Source organism: Sparus aurata, chromosome 16 (assembly GCF_900880675.1).
Source record: "Sparus aurata chromosome 16, fSpaAur1.1, whole genome shotgun sequence".
NCBI lineage: Eukaryota > Metazoa > Chordata > Actinopteri > Spariformes > Sparidae > Sparus > Sparus aurata.
The window spans coordinates 22,335,807-22,353,584 of NC_044202.1; the positions used below are offsets into that span (position 1 = coordinate 22,335,807).

The 17,778-nt window shown below is 46.2% G+C and overlaps 1 protein-coding gene across 1 annotated transcript in view; it reads right to left on the reverse strand.

Annotated features, from left to right (window-relative positions):
- The window catches only part of bcl11ba (BCL11 transcription factor B a), a 49,699-nt gene extending 46,619 nt beyond the window's left edge, over positions 1-3,080 (reverse strand). Inside the window, exon 1 of the mRNA XM_030391562.1 lies at positions 1,976-3,080. Coding sequence (XP_030247422.1) covers positions 1,976-2,030 — 55 coding nt within the window. The 5' untranslated portion in view covers positions 2,031-3,080. The remainder of the gene's footprint in view (positions 1-1,975) is intronic.
- Between the last annotated feature and the right edge of the window lie 14,698 nt (positions 3,081-17,778).

Genomic DNA, 17,778 nt, shown 5'->3' on the forward strand with positions numbered 1-17,778 from the left:
AATCAGACAGACAGACAGACACACAGGTCAGACCCGTCCTGTGAATACAGCTACCAAGGTGCATGTTACAGTGCACACACACACACACACACAGTGATCTTAAAGCAGCTGTGTTACAAATAAAACTAGAAGCTAATTTATTAGCTTCACTCGTAATGCTCTCTTGTCTTTCCACTTGTCATGACTGTGTATCTGTGTAATTGTTCATTTATATATTATCATATATATATATATGGGATATATATATTTTAATATAATGCTGTGGTCCTTGCTGCAGAAACTGATGTCACACAAAGCATGCAGCGAGCACAATGTGACCCATTTCCAGAGGTAACCAAGCAGGCTCCACACTGCAGACCTGCGTGAGAGCTGCCACACACAACTTGTAAACCCTGTGAAGCAATCACATCTCTGCTCGTCAGGAGATGGTTTTACATCTTTAGGTGTGTGTGTGTGTGTGTCTGTGTGGGACGGCGGAGAGCCAGGCCTCAGCAGAGGACAAACCCACAGACTGCCAGGCAGCGTGGCCCAGAACTCGGCCACAGAGGCTCACTGTACAGGCTGCTGATGTTAATGTGGCTGTTATAGGTTCAAAGCCGGCGAAGTGCTGAAGTGTCAGAGAGGTGATCCGACAGGCTGAACACAACACCACTCTCAGCTAAATTATCTGAAGGCCAGAGGAGAAAAGAGAGAGGTAATAATCAACACATGTCGGTGAGAGCTGTGTGACACTTCCTCCTTCATTATCAGAGCCATTAATGCGCCGCTGTAAATCAGCTCACAGCTGCTTTTACTCATATTTACTTCTTTCATTAGTTTACAGTCCTGCGTGAAGACCTGCAGCTGAATCCCACACCGGCCCCAGACCAGCTCACAGCTGAGAAGTTGAGCGGCTCAGACTTCACTGACTGTAGAAAATAACTAGACATCTTTTTTTTTTTTCCTCTCCACGAATAAAAACGCCTTTAAGATTTACATCAGTCCTCCACACACACACACACACAACTTCATTTCTAACGTATTTTGTTCAACGCCGCCGTTCTTTTATTGTACTCTGCATAAAAAAGAAAATGCCGCGAGGGGAAGTCCCCGTTATTTCACGTTAATACATTAATATTAGAGGCGGACAGTGAAGCTTTGAAGAAAGAAAAAAAAAAAAAAACAGCATGAACGGCCTGGTGAGAGCGGTTCGGAGAGCAGTTCTGGTTCTGTTAGAGATCCAATAACCTGCAGGATGATAAAAGCACGCGCTCGTCCCGAGGCTGCACGAGCACCGTCGCAGCAGCGGCTCGGCGGGCTCACGTGAAAATAACCCGGTTAATAACGTGCTATAATGAAGGACGGGTGGAAATAATTGGTCAGAATTAACTTGAATTCTTTCTGTGTGTTTGCGTGAATATAAGCGAGCTGCTGGTTATCTGAGCGGTGTCTGCTGCTGACACTCAATACATACAGTCAATTATAATTCTACTTTTACCCTCAATAAAAAAATGAAGTGTGTATTCTCCCTGATCGCAGCGCATCTCACATCTTGTAATAATAATAATAATAATAATAATAATAATAATAATAATAATAATAATAATGATAATAATAATAATAAAGGAGCGCTGTCTCGGTGATCTGACGGCTCTCCGACCTGAACAGGAGAAACTCTGACACGCGGTCAGACTGTGCGTGTGTGTGTGAGTGAGTGTGTGAGTGAGTGAGTGTGTGTATGTGCGTGCTCGGTGTGTCAGTGTGTCTAATAACAGGATTATAATCAGTGAGCGCGAGGATCGGGTGAGTAAATCGGGGCCTTTCTGTCAAAAATTGTCAGAGAGAAGAGTCCTTCAGCAACACACACAAACTTTCAAAACTGTTCCCGTGTGAGTGGTCAGAGCAAACACGCTGCTGTCCTCAAACAGAGAACAGAGAGGATAAATAATGCAGTGGTGATATATATTTTTTCTTTTTTTGTTGCAGGTGTACTTACGTGTTATTTCTCTCTGGGACAGGTGCTGCGGGTTCCCCTGCTTGCGTCGGGACATCGCCCTGGCATTTACACTGGCATCGCCCGGAGAGCGGCGCTGGACGGGTCGGCTCTCCACCTCCTCCTCCTCCTCCTCCTCCTGCTGCTCCTGTATACTCACTGGCCCCAAAACCAGCTGCTCGCTGACCACTCCAAACTGACCGCTCTGAACTGGCCCCTAATGTGGCCCTCGAACTGACCCCCGCGCAACGGATCTCCCTGCAGCGGCGGAGGCTCCTGCGCTCCGCTGTGACCGGCCGTGGCGCAGCGCTGAGCGGCCGAGAGCTCGGTCGGAGTTCGCTGCCAAAGTGGATGCGCGCCTCGCTTCTTCAGTCGCGGCGGTGGCGGTGAGGGAGGGGGATAGTCCGGCTCTGCCTTCCGCCGTCTTCACACCATGTGTCACTGGAGAGCGGAGAGCGGAGAAGGGGTGGAGGAGAGGAGAGGGAGAGGAGAGGAGAGGAGAGGAGAGGCGCGCTGAGACGCGGGAGGTCGGCGGTCACCTCCTGATGGTCACTCAGTACCTGTGTCCACTCTCCGGCCAGCCTGGACAGCGCGTGCTCCGGTCCTCAGGAAGCAGGTGAAAATTACGCCAATTAACGTGAAGTGTGTCAAATATGAATCCAGTTCTCTTTTTGGCACTTCTCGAGTTGTCGCCAAGTGGTGGGCACTTCTTCTGCTGCACTGGCAGTGCCAGGCGGGCGGGTTAGACTTTAACTCTTTAAGTCAAAGCCCAGTGCTGCTTTGAGAGAGTCTGCTCCACTCTTTTTCTCTTTGTGCTGGCTGCAGAGTCCCGCGTCCCCGGGCTGTGTGCGGCTGTGTGCGGCTCTGTGCGGCTCTCTGGCTTCTACAATGGGAGAAAACTCAAGTTCAAGTGCGGACGTGACGTTCAGTCTGCGGTGAGAAAGGAGAGTGGAGACTGAAGAGCACTGGGGGCGACTAGTGGTGGCTTTCACACACACAGACACACAGACACACACACACACCACGCGCACGAGCGCACGCACGCACGACTCAACTCCACCTCGCGCGGCAGCAGTGGTCAGAGTCGCGCGAGTCGACTCGGCGGCGTCCCGGTCCGCGTCACGGTGGACTGACGCGCGCGAGACGCTGACCCGAGACCCTGGACGCGAGCACGAGCCTGCACACACACACACACACACACACACACACACACACACCTCACACACATGCGGGACTGTAGTGTGTCAGTCTGCAACACACTCGCCCCGCGTGACGGACAGCCCGCCTGCACTCCTCGCGTTAATAAATCCTGCTCAACGTTTAATAACGTTTAAACTTTTATTAAACACTTAATTATGTGCACGTGCGTCCACAAAAGGCATTTGAACCTGACTGCTTCACCACAACTCGTTATTATGAAGAATAAATCAAATGAATCTCGTGTTTTTTGTTGTTGCTGTTTTTTTTGTTTTTTTTTTCATTTAAACGCGTTAAAATAATAAATCCTAATTGACTGATGATTACGAGTGAACACTTTATATATTTATATGAGCGGCTGTGTTTTTAATCCAGCAGAGTGGCCTAAATGCGCGCACACATTTGTGCATCACACACGTTTTACTCACGAATTCATACTGAAATCATTGAACAGCACCGGCATGAAGAGGAGCGCGTGGTTTATTAATACACACATTCATTCTATCTGATTCCTGTATCATATTAATGAGTAAAATTATGTGGATGCCAAGGAATTAATAATCAATTTAGGTGTAGGAGGAGATGTTGGGTTGTTTTGGGTTGTTTTTTTTTTTTTTTTAAATATAGCAGGTTCGGAACCTCGTGGTGACCTCTGTGTGGAGGGTTAAAGAGGGGGACAGCTGAGAGGAGCAGAGGTTTATTCTCATCTAAATAATAATGACATTAAAGCAAAACGAGAGAAAAAAAAAGTGTGGACACGTCTCCGTCCACTCTCCTGCGGGGCTCCGCGTCCCGCTCGCAGCCGGTGAAGCGCCTGATCTTCATCCTCACGCGTCCCTGAGGGAGAGGAGGGGGGGCGAGAGCTCGAGTAAAACTTGGTGACTTTGTACGCGCGCGCGTGTGCGTGTGTGTGTGTGTGTGTGTGAGTGATGACACCTTCTCACAGGAACATGAGTGTGTTTTAAAGCGCAGGGTTGGACCGGGGGGGGGGGCCAGCAGTCAGCCCGGACCGGAAACTACCTGTGCCAACCGTGTCATCCCGGCAGCGCCGCGTCTGAGCCGGACCACAAAACACTCCTCATCTTCATCTTCATCTTCATGTCTGCTTCTCAACTTCTCCCGCTCCATCGTCTCAGCCCGCGGCTCGCAGGAGGATGGGTGAGGGGGAGGAGGGGGTGCAGGCCTCAGGGTGCTGTTCATCCCTCCCCACCTCGCGTCTACACGAGCCCGTGGTTTTGTTCGTGGGCCAGGTGCTGTCTGCGCGGCGGAACGCCTCTCCCCATCCCTCATCCTCCTCACCGGCTTTGTGTTTGGACTTCTCGCTACTTTCCCCGCCATCGCCTCGAGTCTCTCCCCCTTCCCTCTCCTTCTCCTCCTTCTCCTTCTTCTCTTTCTCTCCGCCTTTACGGGGGCTCATCTCGGCTGCTCGGGCTTCTTCTCAATAAGCCAAAGCCTCTCCTCACTTATTCCACCGCGCCGTAGGAGGACGTAAATGAAATCCTCACGCTCATTTACACGACAGAAAAGGAGAGGATGGCAGGTTCGTCCAAATGTCTTTTGTCGCGAACATAACAGAACTCCCACATCCAGCGGGCCGAGCGGCACTCTCCTCCAGCAGCAGCCGACACACTGCATTATGGGGGAATGTAAATCATTGTCACGTTTAAGGCGCCAGTGGATCTTTTTTGTGTGTTTGTTTGTTTGTTTTGTGTTTTTGTTTGTTTGTTTGTTTGTCTGTTTGTTTGTTTGTTTTGACGTAGATATGGGATTAAAGCGGCCTGATTGGCTGCTGAACGGACCGAGAGGAGGAAGAAGAAGAAGAGGGAGAAGAGGAGGAAGAAGAAGAAGAGGGAGAAGGAGAAGCTGTCTCTCTACACTCTCAGGTGTCTGCTGTGTTACTACGCGTCTCTTCTTGCGGCTTTATGGCGTTTTTTTGGCTTTCTTTCTTTTTTTTTTTTTTATTTCATCACAGGCGTCTAAATCCTCCCTGCAGTGGAGTCATGAGTCCATTCTGTGTCAAAGTGACACTCCGGGCCAACATCACTACCCGGATGTGCTCTTCGTCCTTGCCACCTGATTGGCTCATTAGTCAGATGGGCGACAGGTGCATCGTTCCCAGGTTCTTATTGGACATTCTATAAAGGCGATTCCTCACTCACAGGCCATCAGTGTGAGTTATGGCGGATGGCTCCAGGCATCCTGCTTTTGCGCTTCCTTCATTTGCATATATATATGCGGCTGTTTGTTTTTTATGTTAATGCTAAATAAGCCTACACCCTAACACCCCCCCCCCCACACACACACACACACACACACACACACTCCGCCTCGGCTGGGCGGTTAAGTTTTAATTAGTGGGACGTGGAGGTGTCCTTTAGAGTTTTAAGATCACTTTCCCAACAACTGTTCACCAACTAAACTGCTAATATTGATGTTTATGTGCTCTGATGCATGCTGGGAAGATAAAAGCAGGATGAGGAGGGAAACGCGTAACAGTGAGTTCTACTGTTTTAAAGAAACACTCTGGTAAAAAAATTATGAATCGAGCATCAAGACTTTATGGATCAGAATACAGAGTGAGGAGATGAGGACGTCAGGTTGATGGACTTGATGGAAACATTCAGCAAATCCCAACTGGTGATGAAGAGCACGAGGTTGGGTCACATCTTCATCAGCTCGGTTGTCGTGGTGAGGTTAGGTGTCCGCTGTGTTGTGTTTCCCCCGAGCGCTCTGAGGCCCGGCTGCCACGCTCGGCGGTTCAGGTGATAAAAGTTGGAGAGGGAGACGTTCAGGCAGCCGACGAGTCGTCTTTAACAGTCGCCATCAAGTCTTAATGTCAGCCTCATCCATTAAACGGGCTGATTGTGTTTTTCCATCCAGTCATCAGTAATGAACAGCAGATTAGAGAGGCAGGTGCTGGTGTGACGAGCGCCGCGCTCACTCCCAGCACAAACTGATGACCCTCAGTCCTCAGACCCACAATGCAACACCACCCTCTATTGGTTAGCCACTGCCACATGCAGTGTCACTGGGAGCCGTTTCCACAGTGTGTGTGTGCGTGTGTGTGTGTGTGTGTGTGTGCGTGCGTGTGCGTGTGTGTGTGTGTCTCATCTCTTTGCATTGCTCTGTAAATGTTTGTCTGCAGATAAAGGAGCGTTCATCCAGTGGATTAGCAGACTTTTCTATTCTTGGTGTCCGACCCAGTGTGAGCTCTGCCGTGTGTTCTCTGCAGTCGGCTGGTTTCAACCCTTCAGATGACTGGAATAAGCCGCTCGTTTGGTGTGTAATGGTTTATTAATATGATATACAAGCGAGGCATTATTACAGGTTCTGAATGAAGTGTTAAGTAAATAAACGCTGCTTGTGATGTGGATGAAGAGCGAGGGTTTGAGGGCTACCGGAGGAGCGCAGCAGCCCTTAAGCACAATTATGGATATCAAAGTTGAAATTATTCCTTTTAAAGGGAAAATGCTAATCATAGATTTATTGAGAGCAAGTTAGCAGCAGCACTCATTACCAAACACACACACTCACATATGTGTGCACGCTCACTTTCAGACTTTACTCTGTTGCACTCTCCTCTTTCTTCCTCCTCTCATTTCAAAGAGATTTATTTTCAGAATAATTAATTCCATCACAATTATAGCGGCGCTTAACGTATATGTTGGTCATTATTCAGAGCTTCCTATAATGAGGCCGAGAGAGGAAACAAGGAAGAAAGGATGTGTCCTCAGCTCATGGTGTAGCGTCCTCATTAGCTTTGTCTTCAATTAGAGACAATGGAGCAGTCCGGCCCTCTGATAGCTTCATGTTAGTCTTTATATACAGAAAATGGCATTGCTATAATAAAAATGTGCTCTGAGACATTTAAGGAAGAAAAAGACAGTAAATGGTTCATGAGTTTTGACTGAGTTTTGAGTTTTTTTTCAGCAGTGACAAAGTACGTTTTTGAACAGATTACACACAAGCTTCTTTGTTAAGGGTCTTATTTATTTTCTTTTTTTTTCCCAAATGACATACAAGAAAAATCTAATCAAATCAAAAAACAGAACATTAAATTAGGAGCAAGAAAAAGGCTACAGAAAAAAAACATCACAGGATTAAATGTTATCTATTATGTTTAAAAACAAGGCGGGACGAGCAGGCCTGTCAATCATGAGCTGCAAAAAATCTGTTTGTCTCGTGGTCCAAATATTACAATATAAGACAAAGTTAGGGAATCGCTACAAACTGAAGAACCAGATATTTTTTTCAGGAGTTGGAAACAGACAAAGGTGGATATTCATTCATCAGATAGACATCACCATGTTAAAGCTGAGCTCAGTAATCGTGCTTGTGACACGGCAGCCAAAGCAACTGTACAAGGTGACATATGTCAGGGTTGTTCTCGAAGTACTTCTTTTCTTCTTTGGTGAGCAAAACATTATTTATGCATTTAAAAATTCAGAGGTCTGAAGAATAAGAACCCACCACAAGTAACTGTTCAGTTGGCTACATTTCAGAGCCAGTTTCTTGTCAGTTTTTACAGATGAGCAACAGAAAGCATCCTGACTGGAAACATCACAAACTGTCTGGTTGACAGAACGGCTCTACAGCGGCTGATCCAAACCACCAGAACATCACTGGTACCATCTACAGAGCATCAGTGACATCAGTGAAGTGATATGCACAAAGATACAAATGACAACACCCACCCAGACACAGTCTGTTCACCCTGCTGCCATCTGACAACAGATACAGAAGTATCTGCTGCTGTAGCAGCAGGCTACACAGCAGCTTCACTCCTCAGACTGTGAGACTCCTCAACTCATCATCAACACCCCACACGGCCGAGGTCACACGTATGCAAATGCAGGCGGATGAAAAGCTGAGTGGTCAACCACACACAACTCTTGTGTCTTTGCTATCGGTTGTGGCCACAACGTTGCCAATCAAAGTTCACCCAAGTTGGACTTTGGGCACCCCTGAGTCTGATAGAGTTTGGATTTGCAGAAAGAAAAGATGTCAGTGACTATAATTGCTTAATTCACTGCAGAAATCTGAACTTTGATTTGGAAGCTGTATCACAGACACGGAGGTCCACCCCTTCAAAGCACAGAGGAGCCCTGTGATGGGCAGTGCTGTGTTGCCTGCAGGCTAAATGAGATCTGAAGCAGGTTGTCCACCCGAACCAGTCACAGCCTGAGCGCGGAGATGGATGGTCACCAGCCACCAGGCCAAACGCCATTGTCGGCTGCCACCACAGAAATGGCAGCCGAGTGTGACTAAATCAGGTTTGCTTGGCAGCCGAACGGCAGGCCTATTTCCACCAGAGTCCCTGGAGGAGCGGGGAGAGTGAGCAAGTGAGTGAGGGAATGCACAGCCCAGAACACACACACACACACACACACACACACACACACACACATACAAACACTGGCATCTGATAGAGGATCTCAGTCCTGCCAAAGCTCTGTATTCACCACAATTAGCTCCATCCTCAGACGCTCATCCTAAACCCACTAGTAATGAGCCAAATACCCGCTTTTGTTTTAAAGAAGCTCTCATGACCCGTGTCTGTTCCAGTGCTGACATGGCTTTTGGCTGTCTCACCCTGCACTTTGTCCTTTTGTGAACAAAAACAATAAAAGACTGAATATCGAGGGCCAGATCACACAAATAATCCCACTTGCATTTTCTGTTAGAGCTGCTCCCGTTTTCTGTTGGAGCTGGAGGTGTGATGCAGGGTACAGGCTGTAAGCGAACCGAAAAACGTCAATTCAGTGGAAAGTTGTTCTTGTGAGCCAGTAGATCCTGGTGCAGCAACACAAGATGCAGCCTGATGTGACAGACCCAGAGTTTAATCCTCCGGACCTGCTCTGCAGGATGTCAGGGCTCAGGTCAGGACACGTGAAACACCCGAGCCTCCTTCTGTTTGTAAGCCAGCGAAGCAGGAAGAGTAACACACAGCGGTGAGGTGAAGTCAAGGTGAGACACACAGTGCTGTAATGAAGAGGAGCTGAAGTGATCAATGCTGAAAAACTGAGTTGTGCCACACACACACACACACACACACACACACACACACACACATACACACACACATTCAGCCAACTCTCACTGGTGTTCAGCTCTTGCCAGGCTGACTCCTGTGGTGGAGAGGCAAGAGACAGAGACCAGAGACAGGGAGGGACAGAGAGACGGGGAGGGACAGAGAGACAGGGAGAGACAGAGAGACGGGGAGAGACAGAGAGACGGGGAGGGACAGAGAGACGGGAGAGACAGAGAGACGGGGAGAGACAGAGAGACGGGGAGAGACAGAGAGAGGGACAGACGGGGAGGGACAGAGAGACGGGAGAGACAGAGAGACGGGGAGAGACAGAGAGACGGGGAGAGACAGAGAGACGGGGAGAGATAGAGAGACAGGGAGGGACAGAGAGACAGGGAGGGACAGAGAGACAGGGAGGGACAGAGAGACAGGGAGAGACAGAGAGATTTTCACATACTATATAATATCACGTGATGAATTCACAAGCACATTTGAAAAAATGTCTGCATTATATTATATTATATTATATTATATTCACACAGTGTTGTATAAAGTACCAGTAACTGTCATACTTGAGTAAAAGTAAAGATATTGTGTGAGAACTTTACTTCAGTTACAGTGAAAGTCACTCATAGAGACAGTACTTGAGTAAAAGTCTTAAAGTAAGTGATATTAAATGTACTGTCTGTGTGGACAGTGAGTGTGAATGGTCAGGATCAGTCTGGTTCTGATCCCACAGGAGAATCTCCGCCATCTTATATTCTCTGTTTGGAGTCAAATAACAATTCAGTCTTTGTTTCAGTTCATTTTGATATTAAGTCATAACTCCTCTGTCTGTCTCTCCCTCTCTCTGTCTCTCCCCCTCAGCCTGCTTTGTGGTACTCAGCAGCTCTCCTTCATTAACTGTCCTCTGCTGCCCCCTGCTGGTCACTCTGTCATCACTGAGGATGAGTTGTCTCCTGACATTCCTGCAGCAGTTGAGATATTTGGAACAACATTCTCAACCGTTCAAAAGTGATCATTACTTTCATAACTGCATTTGAAAACAGACCTCCTGTTTCACTCTGATTGGTTGATGTGTTATGGGACCAGTGTTGGGAAGATTACTTTGGAAATGTAGTTGGTTACAATTACAAGTTACCCAGTTGAAAATGTAATAGTAGTGTAACTATTTCAATTACTTTCTCAAAGTAATGTAACTAATTACATTTGATTACATTTTGATTACTTTTCTTAATTTTGAATGAAATCTCTCAACTGCTAACCATTTTGACATTTTAAGACCTATAGTGTGATAAACCTTTCAGTTCAAAGGTTTCACCATATATTATGAGTCTGACCTTAGGCCTGACCTGCGAAGGAGGCTCACTTCCTCACTAAATGGAGCGACAACGGGCTGATTTCAGCCAAGAGGAGCAGGTTGTTTTAATGGAGAGAGTATGAGCGATACAAAAAAAGCCTGAAGCAACAGTGTTGCTGCAAATATGACAAGAGGAGGCTGATTTTAATTTCTGACAGCTCTACATTGAGCTGCTTTTAAATATGAAGCTTTAGAGCAACAACAACTGTTGTTTTAAACTGTGTTTTATATTGTTTTCATATATTTCACTGATCGCAATTATAAAATGCCAGTGTGTGTTTTATTGAAAGCGAGGCTGGGTGTGCGTATGAAAATAGGTTACAGTGGGGTTTTTAGGTGCTGTAGCTACAAGCAAATCTCATGTTGTCTCTGTACAAAGACCTTCTTAAATGTGAGAAAACAGAGAAGACCTACTCAAGATTTGCGTTTGGGCAACACGCGGAACAATTAATATATTCATGGCCACATTAAGTTAAATTATCTGTCCTGCTGCGAGCGCACAACTTCTTTCAGTGGTGACTGACTGTATATAAAAGTAAATAGGCTATAGCCTAATAAATGACCTCCTGACGTGAGTCGGATCAACAGCTGAGCAGCGTTTCCCCTCAGCTGAACATCTGTAGGCGGAGACACTCAGAGAGAAAGTAAACAGCAGCAGATCAGCGCGATCTCTCCCTCCGTACAAATGTTCTGATCCAGCTCCACTGGACTTTCAAAGTAAAGGTGACGCCAGCTGTAAATGAGTTAAATAGTGAAACAGCGGCGCTTTTATAGCCGATTTTAAGCTGAAAGTCTGAACAGAACCTGGTCGGGACCAGGTTATGAGCTAAGCACAAGTTACCATGGTGATCTAGCCGGGTTAAAAGAGAGCCACCTTTGTAATACAGGGATACGATTTTTCATATGCAACTTAAGTTGTAATCATTGAAATTTCCAAAAGCAACTGTAATTTAATTACATATTTTCTCCCAGTAATGTAACGGATTACAATTACGTAAATTTTCTAATTAAATTACGTAACGTCGTTACATGTAATTCGTTACTCCCCAACACTGTATGGGACTTTGAGTTTATGACTTGACTCCAGGTCCTGCCTGCTCATGTTTGTGTCTCACTGAATTGTCCCTTTATGTCGGTTAGTAATTCAGTATTTGGTCCTTGCATGCTGAAGGCCAGTCATAATTAATGACTAAAGCTATAGATGTCATGCATTGCTGTGGTCATATATTTATATTCATGTTACCGTTTTATTACTGGTTTTGTTTTATACTGAGGCTGTTTTTAATATTCTGCATGTTGATATTAAAGTATGTACCTTTTATAATTCCATTGTTGCTCTTGTAGTGGCGTGGTGTAGTCCTGACCTCTGTCTGCTTCTCTTATGGCCTCTTACCTTTGTAATTCCAAAGGTGGTTTTCACAGTTGTGTGTAGTATTTTGTCCATCCATGACACAAATCCATGTTCTTCTGTAGGAGCACAATAATGCATACCCACACCAACGCCAGGTTCATTGTTGTGGTCGGTTTGCCGAGCTTCAGCGTCACTGATGATGAGGTTTTTTTGTCTTTTCTCAAAAGGACGTACAATCCTCCTGCAGACGCTGACCTTTGCTGAAAGAACTCACTTCCGAAGCTAATATTCATAATTTTACAAAGATCGACAGCAGAGATTATGCAGCATGTGGCGTCTACACACGACGCCTGCTTATCCTGGTACTTTTATGATAACAATGTGTGAATGGTGATGAAATGATGTCAGTGGTGTTCATCACGACCAGGAACTGGGGGGTGATGAACATACCAGCTGAACCTGCAGCTCTCAGAGTGTGACTTTGGGCCGCAGCAGGCAGAACTGTGACAGAACTGCACACACCTGCTGAGCAGCAAACAGCAGACAGACGGGTCAGAGAGTGAAGGACGGACACCGAGGATCATTCAGCAGCTCAGGAGTCTGATCTGTCCTTAAGAAGATCAAGCATCCCAGTTAAGAGCGAGAAGAACCAAACTTTGTTCAGAGGACTGTAGGGAGGACACGGGCCGGGGTCTATCACAGCAGGGACCTCGGACAGTCCTTCTCTATCAAAGGTCTCAGCAAAGTGATAATGGAAATGGTGTTTTTTAAAATTGAGTTCTCAGGTTCTCGTGATCCGCTAATAAAGCGTGACCCACCGGATGACTCTGATCTCGGCTGCTGGTATTAGGATCCAGTGGTTCAGGCCGTAACGTCAAGCTGCACCTGAACTGCGGATCATTTCTTCAAGAGATGAAGAAGAGGGAAATTTGATTAATGTAGAATGGTGATAAGAATCTGCTCTGCTGTTCATGAAACAGCTTGCTCAACAGCGAGCGAGGGACATAAAAAAGCCCACAGGGTCGTCCCATCCCTGGGGAGTTAAGGTCGCTCGAAGGTAAGGTATGGAAGGAGGAAGCGTGACGGCCTCCACGACTTCCTGGTGAACTCATTATTTTTCATCTCCCCTGACTTTCTCCTCCATCCCTCTATTCTTCTCCTCTCTTCAGATATTTGGACTGACAGTCAAGCAGTCTACTGGGCAGGAGAGCCCGCTGTGCCAAAAGCCATCATGTCACAAACACACACACACACACACACACACACACTCTGACCACCTGCGCACTGTAACCATGGATGTGGTCAGAGGAAGGACACACACATACATGCCAACACACATACATACACACACACACACACGTATAGAGCCGGGCAGGTCTGGAGGATTCTGGGTCATGGATGGGAGGTCTGATGAAGATGAGGTGGGACACCGGCACTGGGCCTCTTCACCGCTCACTGGTCAGCACACCGCTGTGCCTGTGTGTGTGTGTGTGTGTGTGAGCGTGTGTGTGTGAGCGTGAGGGGATCAGGTCTGATCTGAGCTGATTTTGTCGTCTCTCTGCCCTCTCAGTGGCATCTCCTGACAGGCCATCACACCATAACCAGGAGAAAAAGCAGAGAGGTGGACGTTCAGGGGGGTCTGGGTGGTGTTTGGGTGGTGGGTGGTGGTGGTGGGGGCGTCTAGCAGGTTTAAGGAAGTCACTCGGTGCACTCCTATGGCCTGATAACGCATTCTGTGGATAGTGTTCGGAGCTGATGCATTTTTAAAGACTCGTCACAGTTAAAGTCAGCTGAAATCAGCGTAATATCTCCGTCTTAGAAACAGATGAATCTCACTGTGTCTGCACACACCGGAGCCCACATGCACACGTGACATGTCTTGGTGTTGTATGTGAGTTATGTCCATTTATTCATTTCAGTTTTTATTATTAGTCAAACAAGAGCAAGCTTTACACAATGGATGGTCCGACTTGAAGACGGACTCGTGTTTAAATGCATGTGACAGAGCTGTTGTGTTGATGTGTTGTGTGTTCACCAGAGAGGAGAGGCCAGTGCACTGTCTGTGTGTGTGTAAAGAATGACGATGTGTCAGTGAAGTGGTTTGACTCAAAAGAATACAAAAAGGAGGAGAGGAAGAAGAAAATTATTATTATTATAATTATTAAACACATATTATTATTCTAAAGGTTCAGATTAAAGTGAATGGTCTCAAACAAGAGAGAATTGTTTCAAATGCGATTGTGCTGCCATGTTTTTATTAGAAGAACTGATGCAGTGCTGATGATATATATATATTCTTCAGTTTATTGAATTTAACTTGTCAATCTAAAGAGAGAGATCCTCATTGGCTGATTTTCTTCTGCCTAAACAAACTGTGTAGTCTAAAATAAAGTGTAGCAACATTTGCTTCTGGGTACATTAAGACATAATGTCCATAACACTGACAACAATATGACAACAAGTAATTAAGTCTGTTCTTCAGTTTGTTCAAACTTCTCCTTTTCATACTGTATTACTTTGTTTAGATGTGTAAGACCCACCACCTTTCTAGCTTTAAAGAGTGTACACACACACACACACACACACACACACACACACACACACCAAACAACCCTGAAAAGAAGGAAGGCTCATTATGTCATGGTGATGATCCCTTCTTCTGTGGGTGGCCCATTTGTGCCAAATTTAAGCGGAACCAGTCCGTGGTAAGGTTTGGAGAGCAGTTCTGATACTCATTCAGGTTAGAGCAGACACACTGGCAGCGTGAGTCACACATTTCACACGCGTGTCAGGCGAGGCTGCAGCAGCATCACCAGAGTCAGAGTCTCCTGTTTCTACTGCAGCACAGAACTGAACAACCTGGAGACAGTCAGATCAGCATCAGAGCCGTTTCACTACAGTGTTCATGTCTGTATGTGTAGAGTATGACATGAAGACGATACACCTTCATTAGACCACACACACACACACAAACACACACACACCAACACACACACACACACACACACACACACACACACAAACATGAACGCGCACACTGGACACACACACACACACACACACACTGGACACACACACACACACACACACACTCACACACACACAACAACAAGGCGTGCTCCTGCTTCCATCACCAGCAGCATGTAGATCCATCAATAAGAAAGTCAACGTCTGCCACATGCACAACAGGGTGTGTGTGTGTGTGTGAGTGTGTGTGTGAGAGTGTGTGAGTGACTCAGATGTCCTCCAGTGCAGACGCACCTTGTTAAGGGTATTTGAGATTGAGTGAGTGATTGATCTACATGTCAGGTGACTAAGTGGTTCTTCTGTCCACAGTTCAGGTCAATTAAGAAATGTGCGCATGCGTGTGTGTGTGTGTGTGTGTGCGTGTGCGTGTGCGTGTGCGTGTGCGTGTGACATCATTTTGCAGGACCTCTGGGTAAAATAGTCACCAGTTGTGTAGAAACCCAGGGGAAAAAACACAGTCTCTGTTTCTAATGCTCTCTTCCTGTTTCATATGAATCATGGATATCGGTGAAGTTGATCTGGTCGACCTCCGAGAACGAGTACATCAAAGAATGAAACTTTATATTTCCTGTTGCTAGCAGGTAAAACTCTACCAGATATTGGCATGTAGACATCTGCGGGGTGGGAGTCATTTGGGGCAGATTGGACAAAGTATATTCACAACTACAACAACTTCCTATTTAGTGGCAGAACATCGAATTCGCTGCTCAACCATTGCCGGTAAAATACATTTTAAAAATAGTTCATTTTCATTTTTTACACTCCATTGACCAGATCTGAAGTCAGTCTGGTTCATTTTCTAGAGATATTTTAAAGAACAAACACTGTAAATGACAAAAACTTCCCGTTGGGTTTTGGTCATGGCACCAATTTGGTACATGTGGCTGAAACTGTTGAGCCATTTTGCCAGGACCATGGCTAAGAATCATACGATGTGAAAATATTGAGCACATTTGACAAAAAAATAAATAAAAAAAATTGTCAAGCAGGAAATGCAGTTAATTTGATGAAATATTAATAATGTGTGGTTTTACAATAGGGCCTTTGCATCCGTTGTCGCTCAGGCTCCTAAAATACAGATTTGGGTTCATTTGGGTCTTTAAGGTCTAAGATTTTCACCCAGCGACTGACCCAGCTGAATGAAGCCTGTGGCCTTTGTCTTTTGACCAGTTAAAGGAATTTTCGGGAGGTCCAGGAGAGTGATGACTAAGAGAAAGATAACCTGCAGAATTAGTTTGAATAAAAAACAAAACACAGACGACGCTGTGTCATATATTTTAGACCTCATGGACCAGAATCTGCTGCTGAACATAACCGTGTTATAATAAGATGAGCTGAAACAGTGCGGGCATGAGGGGAGACTTTAGACTGTCACAGTGAATTGTGTGGAAGGCTCTTGGTCAACACAGTGATGTGATGATGCTAACCGGGCTGCAGTATATTCCCCAGGGCAGTGTGCTGTCTCGGAGCCTCCATCAGCTTTAACAAATGAGCCTCTGCTGGGCAGGTGGCTGCATCTCCTCCACTCCCTCCATCTCCTCGGTGAGAAATGATCCTGGAAAGGGTTAACCCCCCCTCTGTCCTATTTTCCCTCTCCTCCTTCTCCCTCGCCTGCTATCCTCTTCCTCTTTGACTGCCCCTGACTTCGCTCACCTCACTCCAACACCCCCATCCTCCATCTCCATCCTCCATCTCCCTGCATCCATTTGCAAATGATCTGGTTTGTCTGCATATTGTCAGATAATGCCGGCCCGGCCATTCATCACCTGTCTGCGACTCCCAGCACCCTCCACACTTAATTGTTCCCTCTCTGACCTGGAGAATAGAGAATGATGTTCCCTCTGCCTGGCAAGCAAGCAAGCAGGAAAGAAAGAAAGAAAAGACAAAACGACAGAAAAGAAAGAAAGACAGGAAGAAAGAAAGAAAGAAAGAAAGAAAGAAAGAAAGAAAGAGAGTGTGGTCACCCACCTTTCTCTTGTAATTTCTGTTAACCTTTTCTCTTTGTTCTCCATCTAGTCTGTGTTTCTAGGTCAGATGAGAAGAAGAAAGAGAACAAGGAAAGAAGACAAGGAGAGGAGAGGAGGTAAGACACATACACACAAATATATAGACTACATGGATGCACACACACATACACACTCACCTTGTCAGAAGGCTATTTGCATTTGTGGTCAGCTGAGCATGAGTCCCTCGATCTTCTTGACTTGTTTTTTCTCATCGCACATTCTGCTTCAGAATGTGATCGAAATGAGAGTTCCTCTAATGATCAGTATTCAGGTGGAGACACTTACCAGACTTCATCCCAGCATATATGTGTCATGCACCTGAAAATAACAGCCAGCTGCAGAAAGAACATATGACACTGAACATATTTGATTCACTAAAACAGCAATTCCTTTTGAAGATGTCTGCTGAGCTCATCTGCTGACCGTCCAGCCCCTCAGCTGCTACGCTCCCTGTGCATAGAGATGGAAACCATTATCCTGGAAAACCTAGAAAATAGCTGTCCGATTTACCGATCATGGAAACAGGTTGTGTTCTCCTGGAAATGATTTAAATTTTTCCCTATTTTCCTATCAGAGCTCCTCAAAACGGATGACACCGTCATACGAAAGGTGTAGGTTATCACATAAACTTTCAAATGCTAACGTTCAGGGCATGTGAGCGGAGCAGAGCGCAGAGCGAGCGGGGAGCGGAGCGCAGAGCGAGCGGGGAGCGGAGCGTGTGAAATATAGTCGGGGTGCAGAGCGGGTTTTAATCCAAAGGCCAGAGCGATGGTTCCGTTTTGCTCCAGTTCTGTTCTGATACCGCTCTCCACGAGTCTAGGGCATGCACAAGTCCAG